General features: G+C 37.5%; 2 protein-coding genes across 2 annotated transcripts in view; both read right to left on the bottom strand.

Moving 5' to 3' along the window:
- Window positions 1–24952, bottom strand: part of LOC136259311 (protein mono-ADP-ribosyltransferase PARP4-like) — a 74436-nt gene that overhangs the window by 17617 nt on the left and 31867 nt on the right. The window contains exons 48-52 of the mRNA XM_066052803.1: window positions 21266–21333; window positions 20436–20681; window positions 17233–17279; window positions 11652–11679; window positions 2851–2927 (exon numbers count right to left, since the gene is read on the bottom strand). Coding sequence (XP_065908875.1) covers window positions 2851–2927; window positions 11652–11679; window positions 17233–17279; window positions 20436–20681; window positions 21266–21333 — 466 coding nt within the window. The remainder of the gene's footprint in view (window positions 1–2850; window positions 2928–11651; window positions 11680–17232; window positions 17280–20435; window positions 20682–21265; window positions 21334–24952) is intronic.
- LOC136258334 (uncharacterized) lies at window positions 5316–6885 on the bottom strand. Its single transcript, XM_066051656.1, has 4 exons — window positions 6714–6885; window positions 6454–6643; window positions 6274–6400; window positions 5316–6203 (listed from the first exon to the last, which is right to left on the bottom strand). The coding sequence occupies exons 1-4, from the start codon at window positions 6883–6885 to the stop codon at window positions 5715–5717; spliced, it is 978 nt and encodes a 325-aa protein (XP_065907728.1). The 3' UTR covers window positions 5316–5714.

The following is a 24952-nucleotide window of genomic DNA, read 5'->3' as shown; positions in this document are numbered from 1 at the left end:
CTGGAAGTACAGTAAAACACTTAAAGCACCACCTATGCTTGTGCGTACGAAAATACAGTACTCGGGGGTGTCTTGAGGCAAATAAAGCACTCAGCTTCATCTCATGCTGTATTAGTGTCTCGACATGCCCACTCGTGCTGTATATAGAATTTTATTTTAAAAATGCCGAAAACTCAAAATTTCATCCGACTGCCTGCCTGCCTGCCTGCCCACCTGCTCAGGCTGACCACAGTCACAAAGCTGAAGACCAAGCAAAGCCACAATAACAAACTCACCTGTGGGATGTGCCTTTTGGGGTTCTGACAAGTATGTGCCCTCTGCACCTTGCCTTTCCTTTTATCTTCAATCAGGCTGTTCGATTTCTAGTTGTTGCAATGAAACTATATTGAGGCATTAATTTTCTGTATCAACACCTTCCTTGAGCAGCATATTTAGATGCCACAAAATTATTTAAAGCGCTAACACTTGGTAGTACCTGTAACTTCATGATGGGTTCAAGGCAACGCCCATTATACCATTGATTAAGAATGATTGAGCACGGGTACCATACCTCTTAAATCTATTTACTCGATCACGATGACCACACCTTTATTATTTGTCTAGCATAACTGCACTGTATGACTCATACAGTACAGTTATGCAGCTAATTGGTACAATATGGAAAATACAGCATGCAGCGGCACTTTGATCCTCCCATGCAAAGTACAATAATTGATGTTAGATGGATTAATAAAGGTGATTTTTGTCATGTAAGATGTCTCTAGGATGGAAGTACTTTTGGAGGCGTGTATCTCTTTTGGAGGGATCCCTACTTAAACAGTACTACTGTACTGTTTGATACTTCCACGTTTTTATTTCATGAAGGCATATCTAATCCAAAACAGCCAAGCTGTAAAAAAAGAGTGTGTGGTCCTCCAAAAAGCCAGGGTGAAAAAAGATGTGAAATCCAAGGTGGTGGCCAAGAAATGGCTGTGATGGTAGGTTAATGGTAAAAATTTTAATAACGACAATTCAGGTGAAATTGGTGCCACTTCTGTTTTGGATTGGATATCACTTCTTTTTGTATTTGTATACACCAAAGCCGGCCTTAGGCTGGCTTTGGAGCTTTTTAACCTATTTTATTTTCTTTACCATAGGAAGAAGAAAAAAATTTGAAGCAGATTTTTAGTACTTAACTGTTTTTGATTTATCAGTAATTGTGACCGGGCCTGCGAAAACAGGGCATGTGGGCACAAACTACACCCCATCACTCTACAGATCATATCTCAGTACTGGAATAGTATATTTGCATTCTGTAACTTTCATCATGATGCCAGGTAAATGCTTACTAAGAGCTGAAAATTGTAATGCCATAGCATAATGGTACAAAAAGGTATGAGTGATGAAAGTGTGAAAAAGTAGGCAAAAATCATGTGCCCACATGCCCTATTATCGCAGGCCCAGTCACAATTATACAAATTTTATATATACAGTATTACTTTTATTACATACCATTTCTTTTCTACAGGGTAACTTGTTTGTAGCTGAACTCTCTACAGGGTTACTTTGTCAGGCTGATCTTTCTACAGGGTAATTTGTTTTTTGCAGCTGAACTCTCTACAGGTTACTGGTTTCTGGCTGAAATCTCTACAGAGTAACTTGTTTATAGCTGAAGTCTGGTTTCTTTGTAGCTGATCTCTCTACAGGGTGACTTGTTTCTAGCTGATCTCTCTACAGGGTGACTTGTTTCTAGCTGATCTCCCTACAGAGTAACTTTTTTTTGTAGCTGGACTCTCTACAGGGTGATTTGTTTGTAACTGAACCCTATATTGTGTCTAGCTTCTAGCTGATCTCTCGACAGGGTGACTTGTTTCCTGCTGATCTCTCTGCAGAGCGACTTGTTTCTAGCAGGTGATCTCTCTGCAGGGTAATAGCTGAACTCTCTACAGGGTGACTTGAAATGTAGTTGATGGGTTACTTGTTTCTAGCTGATCTTACTTCAGGGTGGCTGCTCTATTAGAGTGACTGCTCTGTTAGAATGACTGCTCGAATATCTCGATCCCGCACTTGCTACACGGAGTTGAATTTTGTGTTATAACTCGGTGGCTTTAAATCTGATTCTTCTCAACTATTGAAGGGCCTTTCTAAGGTGACTAATCCATCTGTACACCGATTTTCAAATCATTCAACTGAGCGGTTTAGGTGTGGCAAGTTTTCGTTTTTTATTAGCCAATCTCGATCACGTAATTGTTACACACATGAAAATTGGTACATGGATAGGTTTTTTCGTTGTATCTTCGTAGTCTTTAACTCAATTTCTTTCAAACCACAATAGGTTTGAGGTTCAATTGTTAACCTATCCATGTACCAATTTTCAGCTTCTTCCATAAGCGGTTTACCCTGTAGACGTGGCAATATTTATTGGTGCTATTTTTCGTGAATAATTGTTAAAACCTCCTTGACTGCTTATCATATTTCAGCCAAACTTGGTACCAAGATGCACCTCTATACCCCTTTCAGTGTGCCAAATTTGCGTTCAGGTTTTATGACAGTTTTTGTAAGTGTGCGAAAAGACGAAGAAAAAAAATGAAGAAACTAAGCCAATTGTTGAAGTCTCATATCTCGGAAATGCTTGAAGCAATATTGCTGAAATTTGGTTTGTTGGGTACTGACGTTGGTGGGTGTGTCCACAGCAAACATCGTGGTGTTTTGTAAAGGCAGCATGGAGGTATGAATGTGTGAAAATTGCGTTTTCTTCCTGTCAATATACTCACAGTGTTGCGCGCCGGCTTCTTGGGCTGCACGGCACACTACCGTGTGTCTTGATATGCATACATACATTGCATACAAAAACACATAACAGAACCATACCATCTTAAAAGAAGAAAATGATTTCTTATTAGACATTGGTAGTTTTCGACCAGACGCTACTGCTGTGCCTGATTTTGCTAATCAAAAATGACATACGTATATAGTTATATGAGCATGTGTGTATACACATTTGTAAAACAGCAACAATCTATAGACGGGTTTAGCGGGAAGGCATGGTCACCTTACGTCATGTAAAAAATCACGTGAATTATTGATCCGCCATTTTTGTAGGGCAAAACAGTGAAGTTTGTTAGTGTCGAGAATGCCGTCCAGTTGCAGTGCCATTGATTGTACAAAGCGAACAAGCAAAAAGTATGGTATTAAGATGTTCAGGTTCCCGAAGGACGCTGAAAGAAGACATTTGTGGACTCGAGCACTGAAGAGAAAGTTTTGGAAGTCGAATAAACATTCGAGGCTTTGTGGAGCTCACTTCATATCAGGTAACTTTAGTGTTTTTTGCACACAGCAACAGCAATGTGTTAAAACTTTTATTAGTCTGAATTTTTTCTATTACATTATAGGAAAGCCAGTGAAGCTAAAAAATGATCCAGATTATGTCCCTTCGGTTTTTGTCTATTCTGGAAAAGCAACAGCTACTACTAGTAGAAATGTATCTCGTTGTAAACGATTAATGCAGCGACGTGAGCGTCAGTATGCTGCAAAGCGAAAAAAGGGTGTTGGTGCTAAGCGAAAGACTGCTTCTGTGCCTCTGGTAACTGAACAGACTGACCAGCCAATGGAAATGAATTCTGCAAGAGAAGAAGAAAGTGAGATAGAAAATCATGATCCTAACAGTTCTGCACAAGTTAGTGAGCAGGCAGTGAGTGATGGTGACCAAAATGGTATTGAATGTGAGGGTAACAATGAGCTCCTGCAAAAACTGGAAGCTATGGAGCAAACTATTTTGTCACAGCAGGAGTTAATAGCAAATCTAAGTTTTCTTCTTAATGCAAAACAGCAGCATGTTGATACAAGTGTTAGTTCTGCTCTACAGACCCAGATGCAAACCATTACATTGCAAGAAAACTTTATTTCACAATTACAAGCTAGTTTGAAGGAAGCTACACTTTCTCCAGCCGCAAAGCTGATGAAAGATGATGAGCAAACGCATTACTTTACAGGGCTGTCATCATATGCATTGTTCGAATCTCTATCAAACCTGTTAACTTCAGCATTTTAAAAAATCAACTCTAATCATGGAAATCTGTCAAGCAAGGACAATTTGTTATTGGTTTAGACAAAATTGAGAACAGCGATCCCCAATAAGGAATTGGCATACAGATTTGGGATTTCTACTGGAAGAGTGTCACAAATTTTTCATGAATGGATTGATATAATGGCGCGGGAATTATGGCTAATAGTATGGCCTGATCGACAAAATGATAAGGAAAACTTTACCAAGCTGCTTCAAGCCACTTTATCCAAGAGCAACCTGCATAATTGACTGCTCAGAGATATTTATAGAGAGAGCAAGTTCCCTGTCAGCTAGAAGTGAAACTTATTCTAGTTACAAAAGTCACAACATGGCAAAGTTTTTGTTGCCGTGAGTCCAACAGGAGCTATTATATTCATCTCAAAATGTTGAGGTGGACGTGTATCGGATAAAATGATCACTTCTAAATGTGGATTTCTTGATAAAATTGTCCATGGTGATTTGGTTCTTGCTGACAGAGGGTTTGATATTGCAAAGGATTTAGGACTAAGAGGAGCTTCACTTGCCATCCCAGCATTCACAAAGGGAAAGCCACAATTGTCCCAAAGGGAAGTAGAAACGTCTCGAAAGCTATCCAATGTAAGAATTCATGTGGAAAGAGCCATTGGACGAATGAAATGTTACAAGATTTTACAAAATGTCTTTCCCATCTCACTATTAAAGATATCTCAGGAGGAAGACTATGCTACTATTGACAAGATTTTGGTAGTAGTTGCTGCACTATGCAATCTACAACCACCATTAGTATAATTATACAATGCACTTTGTACCCTTTAAGCTAAGTATACTGTACGCTTATTTTGTGAGCAAATACTTAAAGCACATAATATTATTACATACACAACATGACATCCATAACACATTTGCACAATGAGCTAACTATTTTTACAGTCAGAACAAGACCATGATCCTTTTAGTGTACGTTTAATCCCTACACATGGAAAGTGGAACCAAGTGTATGGACAGTGACTACCTTCACACATAATCATCTTGCCAGATTTGGTGATTCAGTACTAGGGGGTGAATTTGCTATGATAGTATCCTCCAATGGATGCTCAGTTATCAATTCCTGTATTATGTTGTTAACATAGAAAGTAGTTAGCTTTGTAAGTAGCTTCTCAGTGAAATTAACATCCGGTAAAACCCTTTCCATTGTAATTCCTTGAGTAGTCCATACTACCAAGTCACAATATTGCCTATTTGCGATGACAAGCTGGCCTTGAATTTGTGTATAATATGCATGGGAAGTGTTCACCATGAGCCCAGCAGTTACACATTTAAAGTAATGTGTGCAATTGACATCTCCTTAATACAGTCTTGCCTGGCTAAATCTTCATGATCAACTCCCCATTGTATAGCAAGTATATGGCTAATATTTGGTTTAGAGAGTAGCCGCCTCACAACAGTAGTAGGGTTAGTCTGCTTTTGCATTGCATAAATTTTATGGAAGTCTGATGCAGTTAACCTTCCTTGTCTCTGCCGATACCACTCATCAGAATTTCTTTGGTCTTGAGTGCAAGATTCAATTCTTGAACAGTCATCTTCAGATAGAACTAAAGAGTAAAATAACTGTTCAGCAGTACTAAGGGTGTCTATCTCATTAATAGTGCGGGAAGCTTCCTTAAAATATTCCGGTAATGGTAACGGTAGCTCACATTAAAGAGAGCAAAAATCTGATGACTATAGTAGTATAGAATGTTCTCCCCATCTTGTAGGTCCTTATCCTGTCCTCTGTGTTGTTCCTCATTTCCACCTGTAAATTGCTGGTCGTCCTCTTCTCTGTCTTGTATCCTGTCATGCTGATTATTTTGCTCTCTTGTATGCTCCCAAACTTGCCCACCTTGTTGCTGCTCATTATGCTCTGAAGTACGTCCTTCACAACATTGATCTTGTTGTGATCCCAGTTCCATGGCATCACTTTTTTTTGAGATGCAGGTTCAATTATAGCAAACAAACAAGCACCCGGTATTAAGTCAAACAATTCAGAGTACAGCTTATTAGAAGAAATCACAGGGGCTTCATGTGGACCACTCTCTGCTCTCCTCTTCACTGCTGGGACTTCTGAATCCTCTGTACCCCCCAGTCCTCTTTTATAAATTGGCTTAGTGAAATTTATACACTGAATTTCTTTAGGGGTAACCTACATTTGGTATAACAAAACAACACTGTAAATGAAAAAGAAATTCAATAAAATTGATGGCTAAACTTACACTAGTTTTGAAATTCTGGTTCCATTGGCATGGTAAAGACGTTCTGGATGGTCTTGTATATCCCAACTGGTTAGCAGCCTCAATTTTGAATAAGACAGCAGCTACATGACTGCAAACTTCTCCAAGCCTACGATGATTATTTAATCAAACTACATAGTTGCTACATGTTGAACAACTTACCCAGCTTTACATTTGCAGTGCCCATTCCGAACATATCCTGTTTGAGTTTTTACTATTATCCATGCCTCATGAGGATTGTCTGCTGAATTCTGACTGGGGTTTACCTTTGCTTTTAGTACACTCCATCCTTGTCCTGCATCATAGTGATAAACAGTTCGTACATGTTGGTTGTAATAATAGTTGTATGCTTCTAAGGATTTGTAAGCATTTAAGTTCTCCTGCGTGTACACCCCCTTAGAAACAGTAAGTGAATAAGTTACCAAACTCCAATTCTGGCCACTTAGTCAAATCCTCGGTCCACTGCTCCTCATCTATAGCAAACGGGTCATCAAGTTCATGACCATTAATCTCCAATTTTTCTAAATAGCGCTTTCTTTCTGAATATTTAAGCAACACAAAATAAGTAGACAACTTCTGCCTGCTACTGGCCATCTATAACTCCACTGCTTTTCACAGAACCTTTCAGAGCTTTTGCCCTACAAAAATGGCGGATCGATAATTCAAGTGATTTTTTACGTGACGTAAGGTGACCACGCCTTCCCGCTAAACCCGTCTATATACACGACTATTAATTTAAAATTCAATTGCTATAAATGTACATAATACTAAACAGAACTACTATGATGATATACCTAAAGGTTTTTATCTGTTCATAATAGTATTGCTTTGAGCTATTTAATTCCCACATTTACGCTGATTCAGTTTGATAGTCTATCCATACTCTCAGATATATATAAGTGTACATCTCGATAACAGCACCAATGGCCAATGGACATGAGGTACTGAGATCACCCTCTTCTCCTGTTGTACAGTGTATGTTTCAAATTCCACTATTTTTTAATAGCCAAAATCAAGACCCAGCCAGCTCCACTGCCCCTGGCTGTATGAATTATGGGTCATTCCATGTCAAATCAACAAGGAATTTAGGGTCACCTCTCGGATTTTGACGAAACTTGATGTGTTTTTAGTACCTGTGGTGCTTATCACTCATGCAAATTTTTAGCTCCATACATTCCATAGTTTCTGATTTATGACCACAAATATTTTGAATATTTCATAAAAACTTGGTCCATCTCTAGTTATAAAATTGACTGCAACTTTGTTGTATGTAAATATTTTTAAACACAATTTTCACTGATGAAAGACTGTTGATTGACCTTTCCAGTGATCCCTAAATTATGGGATATCTACTTAATTATGGTTCAAAAGTACTTCATTGAAAACTTTAACCCTCTATATTTTGAAAAATGCTGCTTGAAATTTTTCAAATTCTTTTGTGAATAATGATTGGATCATAGTCTATGTTTGATAAAATTTTTGTGGTGGGACCACAATGGGCTCAAGAGATATAATGAATTATGTTGTGGTATGCGGTGGAATTTTCAGGCTATTATTGCTGTATTGGAGTGTACGCCTCCAATAACCACTCACAACAAGGCTATGCCAAGTTTGTCTTACAGAGTGAAGGTGTATAGGTACATTGCAACCTGTATTAGTGACCACCTGTATTGAAAGGCCACCTATATGCTGCAGTTAAATTATACTTCTTTAATGTATAGCACAAAAGCATCAACCCTTTCTAGCAGATCCAAAAATGGTCCTTATTAGACAGGTTGACTATAAATTATAGATCTGACCACCATGTGTCCCTAAACATCATGTAAATGTTGTACCATCTCTTCACAAGTATCTTCTTTATTAAGTTGAATCCCACTGTAGTGGATTTAGCCATATTTAAGTTCCGTATGTGGCTGCATAGATACATACAACAGAACTCCTCAGAAGGGATACCTGGATACCTTGATAACTAGGACACCTGTTTATACACTGTACTCCCACTCTAGCAGTGCACATACATTTGGACCAAGATACTTCTGTAGCTTCTGTAATATGAGCACTTTATTATGGTCCTAACAATGGAGGGGTTTTACCATATACGTACATGCATTAATTGTACCTCAATGTGTGAAATTAATTACTACATTATTTTAAATTCACGACCACTTTGAAGATCAAGTCATAAATTCATACACATACTCACATAGGAAGTAAACATGTTGACCACATATTTAACATTTACCTGTACTGATCTTCCAAAACGTGAACACAAAATACTTTGAAAAACCATTAATTTTAGTAGTTACAGTACTATAAATCACACATTGAGGTGCAAGCAAGTGTTAATAATATATATAAAAACTCTTGGTACAAGTAATGCATCTACTATATAGAGTAACTCTTCTCTCTCCGAGTCCCTGGACCATTGATAAAGTGTTCATTTTTGAGAAACCACAGATTTGTCTTGGGTCCAAAATGTACGTACAATTATAAAGTGAGATCATGAGGCTATCAAGGTACCCAGATATCCTTTTTAAGGAGGTCTGTTGTACCTATGCAGCCATGTACGTAACTTGAATAGTGTAGAGTGGGGATATGTATGTAAGTGTATAACAGCGAGATTTTACTTAATAAATAAGGTATAACTGAAGAGATGGTACAACATTAATGTGTTTATGGACGCATAATTATCTCATTTATAGTCAACCTGTCTAATAAGGACCATTTTTGGATTTGCTAGAAAAGATTGATGCTTTGGTGCTATACATTAAGATCCAATTAAAGTATAAATTAGCTGCAGTTTATAGATGGTCTTTCAATACAGGTGGTCATTAATACAGGTTTCAGTGTACCTAGACACCTTCACTCTGTAAGACAAACTTGGCATGGCCTTGTTGTGAGTGGTTATTGGAGGTATACACTCCAATACAGCAATAATAGCCTGCAAATTCCTCCACATACCACAACATAATTCATTATATCTCTTGAGCCCATTGTGGTCCCACCACAAAATTTTTATCAAACATAGACTATGACCCAATCATTATTCACAAAAGAATTTGAAAAATTTCAAGCAGCATATTTCAAAATAAAGAGGATTAAAGTTTTCAATGAAGTACTTTTGAACCATAATTAAGTAGATATCCCATAATTTAGGGATCACTGGAAAGGTCAATCAACAGTCTTCCATCAGTGAAAATTGTGTTTAAAAATATTTACACAGTACAAAGTTGCAGTTGATTTTGTAACCAGAGATGGATCAAATTTTCATGAAATATTCAAAATATTTGTGGTCATAAATCAGAAACTATGGAATGTATGGAGCTAAAAATTTGCATGAGTGATAAGCACCACAGGTACTATAAACATGCCAAGTTTCGTCAAAATCCGAGAGGTGACCCTAAATTCCTTGTTGATTTGACATGGAATGACCCTTATAGAAATACAATTAATTTTGTACTCTAAAAACATCTTATGTGTTTGTAAGCTGCAAATGGCTAGAATGTCTTTGTAATGTGCAGATTTAATAGCATTATGTAGTGCAACTAATTTGAAATAATTATTACAAAAGAAATAAAACCTACAACCTGTAAAACCCAAGAAATTGCATAGCATGTATCAATGATATACTATAAAAATCTCTAATAATATTGTACTCTAGCAGTCTTTTCATTGTTGCTCTGTTACTGATTACTGCCCACCCACACTAAAACTAAATTTTATACAATTAGAAACACAATAGACGAATTTCATAACAAGGAATTTTAAACCGTTGCTCCTAGCAACCTGTATTTTGTAGGTGTGAATGTCAAAAGTAACCTCTCCAATTTTTAAATGGATACCATTTATAGGTCATGACATATGACATTTTAAAGTTTGCAGCTTTCCCATACGTACATTATCTATGGGAGGGGGTAATAGTTGCCCCTTCTGGGCAATCACATGGATAATGTATGGGAAAACCACAATTTCAAAATATCATATCTCACGATCTATATACTCTATCATTTTAAAATTTGGAGAGGTTAATTGTGAGATTCACACCTACAAATAAAGTTCAATTGAGAAATGACATTAACTGAATTTGCTGTTTTCCCACACATTATTTATGTGATTGCCCAGAAGGGGCAACTGTTGCCCCTTCTCATAGACAATGTATGGAAAAACGACAAACTTTAAAATGGTATAGCTCATGACCTACATACGCTATCCTTTTAAAATTTGGAGATGTTACTATAGACATTTATCCCTACAAATGTTGTAAAATTCAGGTTGCTAGGGGAAACTTTTGTTATTATGAAATTCATCCATTACCAGTTGATGTGGCCTTATACAATACATATACCACTTTAGCGTGGGCGTTCAAAGGCGCCGCTCGGTGTTTAACTCGCATATTGCCCGGGCAATATCATGGGAAAGCGGTTTGCCAATGACTTTGATACCCAGCCAGTTCAAAGAATCGATGAGCTTTGACTCGTTATATTGAGCGACATAGAGCTTTGTATTGTGGGACTCGGTTTTGTAGAGGTTGTTAAGCTTAGTACATAGGCTAAGATAGAGTAGTTGGTTGTTACTAAAGGATAATGAAGGCACAAAATAATTGTTTGGGCGATCGTGGATGCGTATTTCTACCCACCGCGTATCAGCCTTTGAACAGACCACGGAACAGCAAAGCTACTACTGCTACGTTGAAATAGGTTAGTAACTTACAGTTCTAAGTACTTAACTTAATATAATAACTTACTTACTGTCCCAATAGCGAAGTTAGTTGGCTACAAAAATGATAACAATATAAACTCCATCCCACAATCGCAAGTTTTCTAACATTGCGTGTTGAAGCATAGTAACGTATTAATGACGTTTTAACGTATAGACAACGTTTTGATGGCTATTAGCTCACGCTATTAAAACCACAATCGATTTTCAGATGCTACTGTATAAAACAAATGGGATGAGTTCTCATTAGTTCTTTCACCTATTAGGTGAGTGCGCCCCAAGTGATATATATCACTTGTACCATGGCTGCTTGGGATTTTGCTGACATATACACCCACAGCCCTCGGGCCTGCGGCCCTCGGGCTTTGGGTGTATATATCAGCAAAATCCCTCACAGCCATGGTATAACTATTACATGTACGTATGGAGAAACTGCAACAATTCCAACAGATACTCACCCAAATATTAGATTAAATATGCAGAAATGTTTAATGTTACACACAGTACTCTTGGTTGTACACATTAATTTATACAAACAAAACATTCACTAAATATGTACTATGCTTGGAAATGTCAATCTATAACCCACCTCAATGTATACATATGCATCACTGCATTTACTACAATACATATATAGAAAATACCTTTCTTTGCAGTTTCCACCTTCCATTCCTGTACGTATATAGAAATACACACACAGTAATGTATTGTACTACACAATTCATTGAAACTAATTTGTAACTGTAGCAATAATCGTGTACAGTAGTAATTTACAGTATGAATTGTAACAATGTCCTATAAATTGTAATCACACAAATGCAAATACCGGCTGTGCAAAAACCAGTTGTTTTGGAACATTCCTTGAATTCTGACTTATTGCTTCTCTGTTATCTATAGTAACAAAGGAGTGAACAGGTTCAGCCATTTTCAAGAATAGTCTTGGAGTTATAGCACCAAGCAGTTGAACAGCAGTACATTTGATTTGTACAGCAATGATATAGCAAATAAATAGTGCATAAACGAATGTATTGCATTCGTTCAATGGTCCGAAGGGTGCATCATTCGAATGACATAAGCAAAGTTAGAATTTTGCGCATGCGCAACCTGGTCGTATTAGCGAGCAGAAGGCCGTAAGAATCCAACTGCTCATCACACCATGAATAATTTTTTGCCTTGAGCAGTTATGCTTGAGACACTAGAAGGTGGGTGTACTAGGTGTTTGACAAGTTAATTCGCTCGCACCACAAGTGACCACACCCACCACTAATCATGAAGTGAAGTTGGGACAAGCTGTAGAGGAAGAATATTGAGTTGTATACTACTGTAAGGTCTTTAGCAGCAGCTACATCTTGTTTTGTGTTTTCTCCAGCTGCTATCTTGTTAAACAGATGAATAATAGTGTTAACATGAGAAATTCCATTTACCAAAGGTAGCCAAAACAAAAACTGGATTAAGCTAAATAATTTTTAGCTACATTACACTTAAAATTATGACACCTACATAATATGTAGCTATAGCACCATAAAATATTCATCAAACCTTTGAATGTTGCATTCAAACCTTCAAAGCATAAAATCGACATTCATTTGTGTACTATCAAGACACACGGTAGTGTGTCGTGCGGCCCAAGAAGCCGGCGCGCAACCCCGTGAGTATATTGACAGGAAGAAAGAAAACGCAATTTTCGCACCTCCATAGCTCTGTGCTGCCTTGATGAAACAACACGACTTTTGCTGTGGACACTCCCTCCACCTTCAGCACTCCACATTCCAAATTTGAGCGAAATCGCTTCAAGCGTTCCCGAGATATGCGACTTCAAAAATTGGCTTAGTTTCTTCGTTTTTTTCTTCTTATTATTTTTCTTCCTCTTTTCGCACACTTACAAAAACTGCTATAAAACGCGAACGCCTTATCCGATCGCCTTGAAATTTGGCACACAGAAGGGGGGTATAAAGGCGCATCTCTGTACCAACTTTGGCTGGAATACGATAAACAGGCAAAGAGTTATGAGCAATTATTCAAGAAAAATAACACCAATATGTTGTCACGCCTACAGGGTAAACCGCGTATGGGAAGAAGCTGAAAATCGGTGGGTGAATAGGTTAACTATTGAACCTCAAACCTTTTGTGGTTTGAAAGAAATCGAGCTAAAAACCAGGAAGATACAACGAAAAAACCAACAGTGTGTAACAATTATGCAATCGAGATTAGCTAATAAAAACGACTGCTTGCCACGCCTACCAGGTAAACCGCTTGGGGTAATGCTTTGAAAATCGCTGTACAGATGGAGTTATCATCTTAGAAAGGCTCTTCAATGGTGTAGAAGAATCAGACTTAAAGCCATGGAGTTATAACACGAAATCCAACTTGGTGTAGCAAGTGCGAGATTGAGATACTCTAATAGAGCAGTCATCCTAATAGAGCAGTCACCCTGAACAGAATTCAAGAGATCAGTTAGAAATAAGTAACCTGTATAGAGATCAGCTACAAACAAATCACCCTGTAGAGACTTCAGCTACAAACAATTCACCCTGTTCAGACATCAGTTAGAAGAAGTTTTCTTGTAGAGAGTTTAGTTACAAACAAATCACCCTGTTGAAAGATCAGCTAGAAGATGTCACCTTGTAGATAGTTCAGTTACAAAGAAACCACCATGTAGAGAATTCAGCTACAAACTAGTGACCCTGTAGATACATCAGCTAGAAGAAGTTACCTTGTAGAGAGTTCAGCTGCAAAGAAACCATTCTGTAAAGAGCTCAGCTGCAAACAAATCACCTATACAGAATTCAGGTACAAACAAATCACCCTGTAGAGAGATCAGCTAGAAGAAGTTACCTTGTAGATAGTTCAGCTACAAACAAATCATCCTGTAGAGAGATCAGTTAGAAGAAGTACCTTGTAGATCGTTCAGCTACAAACAATTCACCTTGTAAAGAGATCAGCTAGAAGAAGTTACCTTGTAGAGAGTTCAGCTACAAAGAAACCATCATGTAGAGAATTCAGCCGCAAACAAATCACGTGTAGAGAGTTCAGCTACAAACAAATCTCCCTGTAGAGAGATCAGCTAGAAGAAGTTTCCTTGTAGAGAGTTCTGCTACAAACAAATCACCCTGTAGAAAGATCAGCTAGAAGAAATCACCTTGTAGAGAGTTCAGCTTCAAAGAAACAATCATGTGAGAGTTCAGCTACAAACAAATTGTCCTGTAAAGAGATCAGCTAGAAGAAGTTACCTTGTAGAGAGTTCAGCTACAAAGAAACCATCATGTAGAGAGTTCAGCTACAAACAAATCACCCTGTAGAAAGATCAGCTATAGAAGAAATCACCTTGTAGAGAGTTCAGCTACAAAGAAACCATCATTTATAGAGTTCAGCTACAAACAAATCACCCTGTAGAAAGATCAGCTATAGAAGAAATCACCTTGTAGAGAGTTCAGCTACAAAGAAACCATCATGTAGAGAGTTCAGCTGCAAACAAATCACCTGTAGAGAGTTAAGCTACAAACAAATCTCCCTGTAGAGAGATCAGCTAGAAGAAGTCACCTTGCAGAGAGTTCAGTTACAAAGAAAGCACCATGTAGAGAGTTCAGCTGCAAACAAATCACCCTGTAGAGAACTCAACTACAAACAAATCGCCCTGTAGAAAGATTAGCTAGAAGAAGTTACCTTATAGGGAGTTCAGCTACGAACAGATCACCCTGTAGAGAGTTCAGCTACAAACAAATCACCCTGTAGAGAGTTCAGTTACAAAGAAACCACCATGTAGAGAGTTCAGCTGCAAATAAATCACCCTGTAGAAAGTTCAGCTATGAACAGATCACCCTGTAGAGAGATCAGCTAGAAACAAGTCACCCTGTAGAGAGTTCAGCTAGAAGAAATTACCTTGTAGAGAGTTCAGCTACAAAGAAACCACCATTTAGAGAGTTCAGCTGCAAACAAATCACCCAATAGAAAGTTCAGCTATGAACAGATCACCCTGTTGAGAGTTCAGTTAGAAACAAGGAATCCTGTAGAGAGATCACCTAGAAGTATCACCTTGTAGAGAGTTCAGCTACAAACAAATCACCTGTAGATAGTTCAGCTACAAACAAATCACCCTGTACAGAGATCAGCTAGAAGAAGTCACCTTGTAGAGAGTCCAGCTATAAAGAAACCACCATGTAGAGTATTCAGCTGCAAACAAACACCCTGTAGAGAACTCAGCTACAAACAAATCGCCCTGTAGAAAGATCAGCTAGAAGAAGTTACCTTGTAGGGATTTCAGCTACAAACAAATCATCCTGTAGAGAGTTCAGCTACAAAGAAACCATTCTTTAAAGAGCTCAGCTGCAAATAAATCACCTGTACAGAATTCAGCTACAAACAAATCACCCTGTAGAGAGATCAGCTAGAAGACATTACCTTGTAGATAGTTCAGCTACAAACAAATCACCCTGTAGAAAGATCAGTTAGAAGAAGTTACCTTGGAGAGAGTTCAGCTACAAAGAAACCATTTTGTAAAGAGCTCAGCTGCAAACAAATCACCTGTACAGAATTCAGCTATGAACAAATCACCCTGTAGAGAGATCAGCTATAAGAAGTTACCTTGTAGATAGTTCAGCTACAAACAAATCTCCCTGTAGAGAGATCAGCTAGAAGAAATTACCTTGTAGAGAGTTCAGCTACAAAGAAACCACCATGTAGAGAGTTCAGCTGCAAAGAAATCACCCTGTAGAAAATTCTGCCAGAAACAAATTGCCCTGTAGAAAGATCAGTTAGAAGAAGTTACCTTTTAGAGAGTTCAGCTACAAATAAACCATTCTGTAAAGATCTCAGCTGCAAACAAATCACCTGTACAGAATTCAGCTACAAACACATCACCCTGTAGAGAGATCAGCTAGAAGAAGTTACCTTGTAGATCGTTCAGCTACAAACAATTCACCCTGTAGAGAGAGCAATTAGAAGAAGTCACCTTGTAGAGTGTTCAGTTACAAAGAAACCACCATGGAGATTTCTGTAATCAATATATGTGACCGGATTTGCGAAAAGGGGTCTTCCACACACATCCAATTCTGTAAACGTTGGAGACCATAACTCAGTGTTCAAGTAACATATTAACCTGAAAATGTCACCATGTATTCAGCTATAGTGGTGCTCACCACTGCCCAAATTTCAAGGCAATAGCTCTTTCCAATCTGAAGTTATCAATTGTCAAAGTTGGCAAATTGGATGTGTGTGGAAGACCCCTTTCGCAAATCCGGTCACATATGTATTATATATATAATTTGTACATTTACTGATAAAATATTTAAAGTACATCTACTTCATCTTTTCTTCTTCCTGTAGTAAAGAAAAAAAACATAGGTTAAAAAAGTCCCAAAGCTGGCCATAGGCTGGCTTTTGGGGTATACAAATACAAAAAGAAATGAAATCTAATCCAAAACAGCTAAGCTGTAAAAAAAGTGTGCGGCCCTCAGAAAGGCTATGGTGAAAAAAGATGTGAAATCCAAGGTGGCGGCCAAGAAATGGCTGTGATGGTAGGTTAATGGTAAAAATTTTAATAACGACAATTCAGGTGAATTTTTGTGCCACTTCACAAAATTTACCTGAATTGTCATTATTAAAATTTTTACCATTAACCTACCATCACAGCCATTTCTTGGCCGCCACCTTGGATTTCACATCTTTTTTCACCATAGCCTTTCTGAGGGCCGCACACTTTTTTTACAGCTTAGCTGTTTTGGATTAGATAATAAATTACAGGTACTTATTTGATCGATCACAACTTATGGCTGAAACAAGCTATTAAATTGGCTCAATCTGTTCACTATGAACTGGCAAATCTAACAAGGTATAATACTTTCAGTGAATTCCTTTGTGTGGACAAAGAAGAAGGCCATTCCAATGAAGAAATGGTGTAGGTGAACTTTTATTTCTACCGCATTGTAAATAAGCACCCATAATTCATGATCTTTTTGCTGTACAAACATGAAACAAATACCTTCTTGCTCTATATGAACAGGTAATTCTGATGGTGTAGCTATATATTTTATTGATTTGAGCTTTGTTTCAGTGTGTACCATAGTGATTAAAATTTATTCAATGTTTTATATAGCACAAGTATTTTTATCCCAATTAACTTTATAGCAGAATAGAACTTTGCGAAAACTATCACTTTTTGCTCAGCTGGTCACATGTATCATGCTAACATTATTATAGAATGAACACATGTAACTCCGGAACACTTACTTGATATGGTGAACACCATGATGAATTGTTAGCTTTATTTTGATTTGCTAAAAGAGTAACAACAAACTACAGTAGCGATAATTCTACATTAATTTAGAATTGTACTATAGGCAAACACAGAGTACAGAGGGGATGCAATTAAATGGTGACACAGTAAGACATACAAAAATTTACAATGTAATGCAGTGTACACACAGTAGTTAAAGTAGCAGTCAGGTCAGACAGAATTATAGCATCAGATGCTATTTCATTTAATAAGGACTGCCCCATAACCTAGTGGTCCATGTTCCTTCTTGAAATGAAAAGAAAATATATAAAGGAACTCCCTGCCAGGTTCTGCAGCCTACATTCCGACATTGAAGCATTCTGTCAGCATCCATAAACTTACGGTACAGTGTGACAAACAAACAACAAAAGTGAATGTTGTCACAATGTTTAAAACTTCGCACTCGCTCACAAGTGCAACTTTGCTCGAGTTTTTAAAAATCGCCAACTAAGCGGTATTGCCATGCCCCTTAATTGGTGATTTTAAAATCTCGAGCAAAGTTGGTAACGCCCCTTAATTGGCGATTTTAAAAATCTCGAGCAAAGTTGCACGTGCGAACAAGTGCGACATTGCGCTTGGGCAGTACCATGATAACCACCGAGTAGATTGTTTTCACATCAGGTGGCGTGAGGTACTCTCCTATTCTATCTACTACAATGAACTGTACAGATGTTTAGCCTTCTATACATACATCGTAATGTGTACATTATTTCTCAGTAATACAATATCATTCCATTCTCCCATCTAATTTTTCAAGCCAGGTAATTTTATGAATTTTCATAATGTATAAGAATCATTCAATTTCCACATACTGTAGGGTGCTAAAACTTTAAGAAATTTTAAGGACAAAACGTTTTGATATTTAGATATGCACAATGCCACAACATAGGTAGGGACCCGCCGATTATGCTGGCATAATTATGAGCATAATAGGTGTCTGAAAGCATTGAGCATAATGCTAGCATAATAGGTAGAATATTTGTGTAATAGTATGAATTCTTGCTTATCAAAATAGCTATCACAAAAAGATCGATATACTCTAATAGAACAGTCAGTAACTCTAATAGAACAATCATATAACTGACTATTCTATTAGAGTATATCGACCTTTTCTGTGATATACATTTTGACAAGTAAGTTTGTGCTTCAGCCACTTATTATTTATCCATAAATTGGAAATTATTACTAGAGCATGGGAACTAAAGCATAAATAATTGGGCATAATTTGAGCATAATGGGTAAGTATTGAGCATATATTTAAGCATAATAGGTAAATTTTTGAGCAGTGCAGCATAGCATAATAGGTAAAATTATGAGCATAATCGGCGGGTCCCTAAACATAGGTTTTTAATGCACATGCACATCCAGAGGAAAGTTTTCACTTCTACGTACATACAAAGTTATTCTAAATTTTTGTGAACTCTTTCTTCACGCTTCTAACCAAAACATCAACTAAAAATACTTTAAAATTAGTAGTAAGGAAAGTATCTTTAGTGACCAAGGGTGGTCTAAGAATGATGAACTGTATTCTGCTGATTGTTGTATTATAGTACCTCAATCACAAATTGGTTTTTATGCTAATGATGCTGTTTTAAAATGGAACAACTCTCTCTATTCTACTATCCCATCATTCCCAAAATTATTTAACCATCCCTTGAGACTGGACCAGTTAAAACCTAACATAATAGTACATTTGTAACTTTTCATTTATATATCTTTTTTCCATAGCCAAAAAATGTTCTGGTAGTAAAGATTCAGTTTCATATGGTAATAAATACAGTGTAATCAAGTAGTAACCACAGAAAAATCTGTGATAATTTGCCATAAACAGGCAAATCCATTGTTGGATACGTTCTTTGCCACAAACAAAAGACAAATTTAAAAAGGGGAAAGAACAGCTAAGAAAATCAACCTCATTTCATTTTTCTGACATGTAAACAAATAAACACTTAATTGTATCTCTAATTTCTTTACTGTAATGCAGCAAACATTTTTTAAACCAGGCGCACGCCCACAGTCTGGTTTACTGATATTGTTTTCCGAAAAGTGTGTGTGTGTTTGTATGTTTGTATATTTGTTTGGCTTTCCGCACCCACGTGAGCAAACGTTTGTTCGCTAAAAACAACCAAGGCCATATAGAACCTGTATTAAACTTCTGGGCTGGTAAGCTTTGGTTTAAGACGGTTAATACTTTGATTGTGATTTGATTTATTATTTTATACTCACAACAATATGTGCTGGTTTGAAATACGGATGAAACGAGTTTATAAGGATGCAGTGAAGGCCTTACCCAAAGGGCTTGACTGACGTCAAACAGCTGAAAAACAACACAGCTGGCCTTCTAGGCTACTGGGTATAATAAATTCCTTCGAGTTGAAAAGGGGGCGTGCCCATACATACGCGAACGAAAATGAAGAGCAGCTTTGAGGCTTTTCCTGGAGAATTTGCATAAGAAAATGTTATAGACGAACTATAAAACAGTTACGTAAGGAGATACATCTGTGCATTATTAGTGGGTTAAAGCGTTTTGTTCAAGGTACGTCTCCTTAGCAGTGCTTAGCAATGTAATTACAGAATTACAAAATATTTCATCAAATACAAAATCAATTGCGTATGTAGCAACGAAGCAAAACCTAATATAAATTAGTTTAGTACACTGTTACTTTATTCCAGTTAGGTTTGTTTGCTGCATGGCGCCTGGTTTTTATAAGTAGCACAACATAAACTTGTTTATAGTTTTCTTGGTAAGTACATATGATGCATAATACCCAGATTTTGCTGTATGAACCTAGGCTTTCCTTCCTTAAAACAGCATGTGAAAAATTATGGTACAGTAGGACCTCCATTATCTGAACACTTGTGTGCCAGTTTAATCATAAAATAAGTGAATTTGTTCTGATAAATGAAACCCATTCATTTATGCATATACAGAGTTCCATCCAATCATACACTTACTCTAATACATAAATCGTTCACCTAATGATGAAATACTCTAACAGAGCAGTCACTTATACCGTTAGGGTTCAGATAATCAAGATTCGGATAATCAAGGCCCTACTGTACTTGTAAATTTTTATACCCATTGTAATGAACACCTGTATTGTAAATTTGGGTCAGATTGTCACAGATCCAGTTACTAATGTCTGTGATTGCTTACACATAGACATCATCATAGGTTGCATTATTAGTGATGATGCTTGTCTCATCATCATCTGCTGCTGCGGCTGCGGCTGCATCTGCTGCTGCTGCTGCGGCTGCATCTGCTGCTGCCACATCTGCTGCTGAGGCTGCATCTGCTGCTGCTGCTGCATCTGCTGATGCATCATCATTTCTTCTTCAACAGAAAATGAAGTAGTACTACTAACTGGTATAGGTGGAGGACCTCCAAGCAATGGTGATGCGGCTGGAGTGGGGAAGGAAAGTATGATGTTCCAAGGTGGCAAAGCTCCCAACATCATTACATATACCAATTATATTAATATGATGTGTTCACTGTATTGTATTTAGCATGGGAGGATCAAAATTCCAGCATGTACTGTATTTTCCACATAATATCAGATTATCCAAATACCCTGCACTGTTGGAACTGTTATGCAGAAATTTAGGCAATATAGTACAGATAAGTAAGCAAATTATTATGTGAGTGACATTGCAATCACTAAAATTACCCAAACTAATTTTACCAGTTTTTTCCACAACTAGATATAGATAATATGAACACTTACTGATAGTCTGGAAAATTGAAGTGGTTCAGGCATTCAAGATAAATGCTCCAAGCAGCACAAGGATAAAGTACAATATAACACTTCAAGTACCACCTATATTTTTGTGTGTGAAAATACAGCACTCAGGGACTGCACTCAGCTTCACCTCATGTTGTATTAGCCTCTCAATGCACACCCTGGGTCCTATATTTTCCATACACATGCGTGGCGGTACTTTAACTATAACATACATACAGAAACATAACATGCAACATGTACCCACCTGGAGGGGGTGCACTAGGTGGTAACTTCACAGAGCGCTTTCCAGCAGTCATCATCGAAGATTGTGAACTATACGCATGTATGTGCATCAACATTAACGCAACTATTAAAGTTAGGCAGACCAAAGTACGCATGCATGTGATAGCTGTTCATATAACTCTCAACAAATACATAAATGTACGTGCATAATAAATTTATTCATGTGTTGAACGTATAAATCTATGCAATACGCAGTGTATATACATATAAGTGTAAGAAGAAATTAGCAGTTTTAGATTTATAGCAGAGATCATGGAAATAAAAGGCAATGAAACAAGGGAGGTCATTCATACTCACAGCTGTACTAATGGACATTTAATTCCTACTTCAGTCATATAATAATATAGCCATGACCAAAGTAGGGATTAAATATCCACTAGTGTACTGTAGCTAAGAATGACGGGACAGCCTTGACTATCAATTACTAAAAGCAAAGTGGCCATTCTGTTTTGTTTACAGCTATGTTCCACCTGCTATACAGTGTTACAAACAAACAAGTAGCATCTCTGCAATGAATCCAGTCACCATGTAAATCATTGACAATTCTCATGACAGCTAGCACTGAAGCAAGAAAGAAATGGGATACAATGGAGGAAAAAAGCAAGTTCATGATGTATGCACTATAGCTGGCAAAATGGCATGTCTCAGGCCAAAGCTAAGCAGTGAAGAGATCAAGTCCTGTAGCACTAGTCATTATGAGAGAAAAACTTGACTAAAAAAATACAAATCAGTTAAATTCGTCATACTTTTAACTCATCAAACATCATAAGCACCCCTGAAAGTACATGTTTAGATCTATGACTTCTTGATGTTCTATAATATTTAATTAGTTGATATTGATTAAGTGAGGATTCATCAAAGTTTCCTTTTGTCAAAACTTCCTGTCATACAGTAGTTGAGTTATGTTTGGATGGAGGGTTGCAGGCAGGCAGTCAATCAGTTAGCAGAAAGTTCAGTAAAATAAAACAAAATGTAGAAACTTGTTGGATGGGTTAGGGGTTGCTCTGAAGGCACTTGTGGGTTTGATTATGCCTAACCAATATTGCCAAGCTGCATCACAGAAAAATGAGGCTAAGATTTGGGTGATATTTTTGGGTAGAAAATCCCAAACCTCCATGATCCCTACTGTACAGTACTAATGTTCGGTGTGATAGTCATTTTTACTGTAATTAAACTTGTGCAAAAACATACCGTATATGACCGTATTAAAGCCGGGCTCAAATACACGCAGGGGCTCAAATATACGCCGGGTACAGCTAGGGGACTGTCATAATAAACGCCGGGGCTCATTTAAACGCCGGGGTGCTAATGATATGCACTGAAAGGGGTTCTAAACTCGTGTCAGCTGCTAACTATACAGTGATGTCTCGTCACCAGTCTTATGATGTCTTGTCTTGTTCGACTATGCCTTCTCTTCTGGTGATGGCCATAGCATATTTATCGTGGTCATTGTCATCTTTCCACCCGGCTTCCAATGTTTTACCCAGCAGAGGAGTCCAAATGGGTTTATGTACGTGATGGGCTATGGATTTCGTATTTCGTAGGTACTTATACTGGCACCTGTCATTCTCATTGAGTGGCTAGTAAGAAATAAACGCCCGGGTCCAAATTAACGCCGGTCTCGTTTAAACGCCGGGTCAAAAATGATTTATAGGAAATAGATGCCCGGGCTTCTATACGGTCATATACGGTATGTATGCTAAGCAATAAACTTAGTAATGAAGCTATATTATCCATTAAAGTGTTTCTGAAATTTACACACAATTACCTTTCTAACATTTATGGTATCATTTTGTAGTGTAGTATAGTGTGTGGGAAGATCATAGGCTGCTGCCACAGTGTTACCACCCCATGCAGTTTACATGTTGTTGCACAGTTTTATACACACCATTACAAGCTATACAGTTTGACCACTAGTCAGATCAAACTAATCATACACAGTATCACCACAGGAGCAGCCATCATGACCACAAAAGGGTCTAATGCATTATTAACTCTTGGTTAGATGACACTAAGATCAATGCAAATTTAACTATCCACGCATATTTATACATTTATCAGCCATTGCCCAGTTTTGAATTCAACATTTCCAGATAAAATAAGATGGCTATTGCTGAGCAAGGGTACTGACCATCAATAATACTACACCATCAAAAGCTACTGTATAAAATAAGTAATAATACATTATTAACTAAGACAGAACCCCGCACAATGATGGCTGTTGAATACTCACTGCAATCACTTTGTGTAGATTTAATGTGACTAACTACAATACTTTGCAAACTCAAGTCAAATTATATAAGATGAATCCCAGGCTTGAAAAATACCAGTATATATGTAAGCTAGTGGTGTACACCTCTGCCTTTGTACTACGAATGGGTGCCTTTGATCCATGCACACATTACACTACATATAATATAACACACCCATTCAGTTTGTATCTAATTTGTAAACATGACGTACGTATGAAGGCCTGAGGATTGTGTTTACAAACCTCAAGGGTGTGTCATAACCCACATATTAAATGCACACATGTAACACTTTCACACCTGAGATCAAAGGAGCCGCCCAGGCTACATTTCGTATGTAGCCCAGTTAGCCAGGCTACATACAAAATATAGCCAGGCTACAACTGAGCAGTGATTATATAGACGTTGAGGCCAAAATCAATTGTGGGGATCGATTAATACTCACGTGATTAGGATTGGATTTCGCCAAGATAACTACTCAGACGGAGAGCATTTTGTTATCCTCGCCATCCTAAGAGTTGAAAAACGTTGAGAAACTAGTGCTATAGCTTATTCACCTATTGTTTCCACACATTTTCGAATATGGACATGCCCACATCACGAAGCTACATGTGTAACACTCTGCATGAAGTAATCACTCTACAAGCAAGCTTACCTATTTAGGCCTTTAGTGAACGCCGTCATTTTGCCATATATGATTCAATAGAACATTAAACTCGCATAACCAAAATTCTCCGTGATATCTCTAGGATATGGTCGTTCATCGCAACCGAACGTAACTAGAATGTACTAGCTGCTGACCCATAATCAAAAATTTTAGCTATGCATATATGTGACCATCTCAGCGAAAATACGTCTAGTTTGCACAACTTCCGGATTTCTTTTTATTTTCTCAGCATTATCTGCATTGTCCAAAGAATTTTTCACCAAAGTATCAGTCAATTATGTAGTTTTGGAACTACAGTGCTAGAAAGTAGGGAGAGCAAGGATATCAATTTGTACAGTGATTATACTAAAAATAAACTGCAGGTGCTTACATTCACAGCCATAACTTCCATTTGAATTAATCTACAGAGTTGAGATTTGGCTTACATATTCACCATGGATTGGCAGATCGACCAAGGTATAGTTTTAGCCCTGCAGTCACTTGTGCATAGGTGCATGAAGGCAGCTTTACTGAAAAAATGGTGACAAATTTGTTTACATCTACCGCATCGTAAACAAACATACGTTACACGCAAACCATTGGGGCTACAGAAATAAAACAAAGATTGTCGAACTCTCCATGAGTAGGCAAAAAAGATGGTATATAGGTTTAATCAATTTAAAACTTCCTTTCCTGAGTAATGGCTCGATTAAAACTTAGTAAAATTTTTATTGTAACACGTGTAATTTCACCA

The sequence above is a fragment of the Dysidea avara genome, chromosome 6 (assembly GCF_963678975.1).
Source record: "Dysidea avara chromosome 6, odDysAvar1.4, whole genome shotgun sequence".
Classification (NCBI taxonomy): Eukaryota; Metazoa; Porifera; class Demospongiae; order Dictyoceratida; family Dysideidae; genus Dysidea; species Dysidea avara.
Note: the sequence above shows the minus strand (reverse complement) of the source record. Positions and strands in the feature narration are given on the sequence as shown.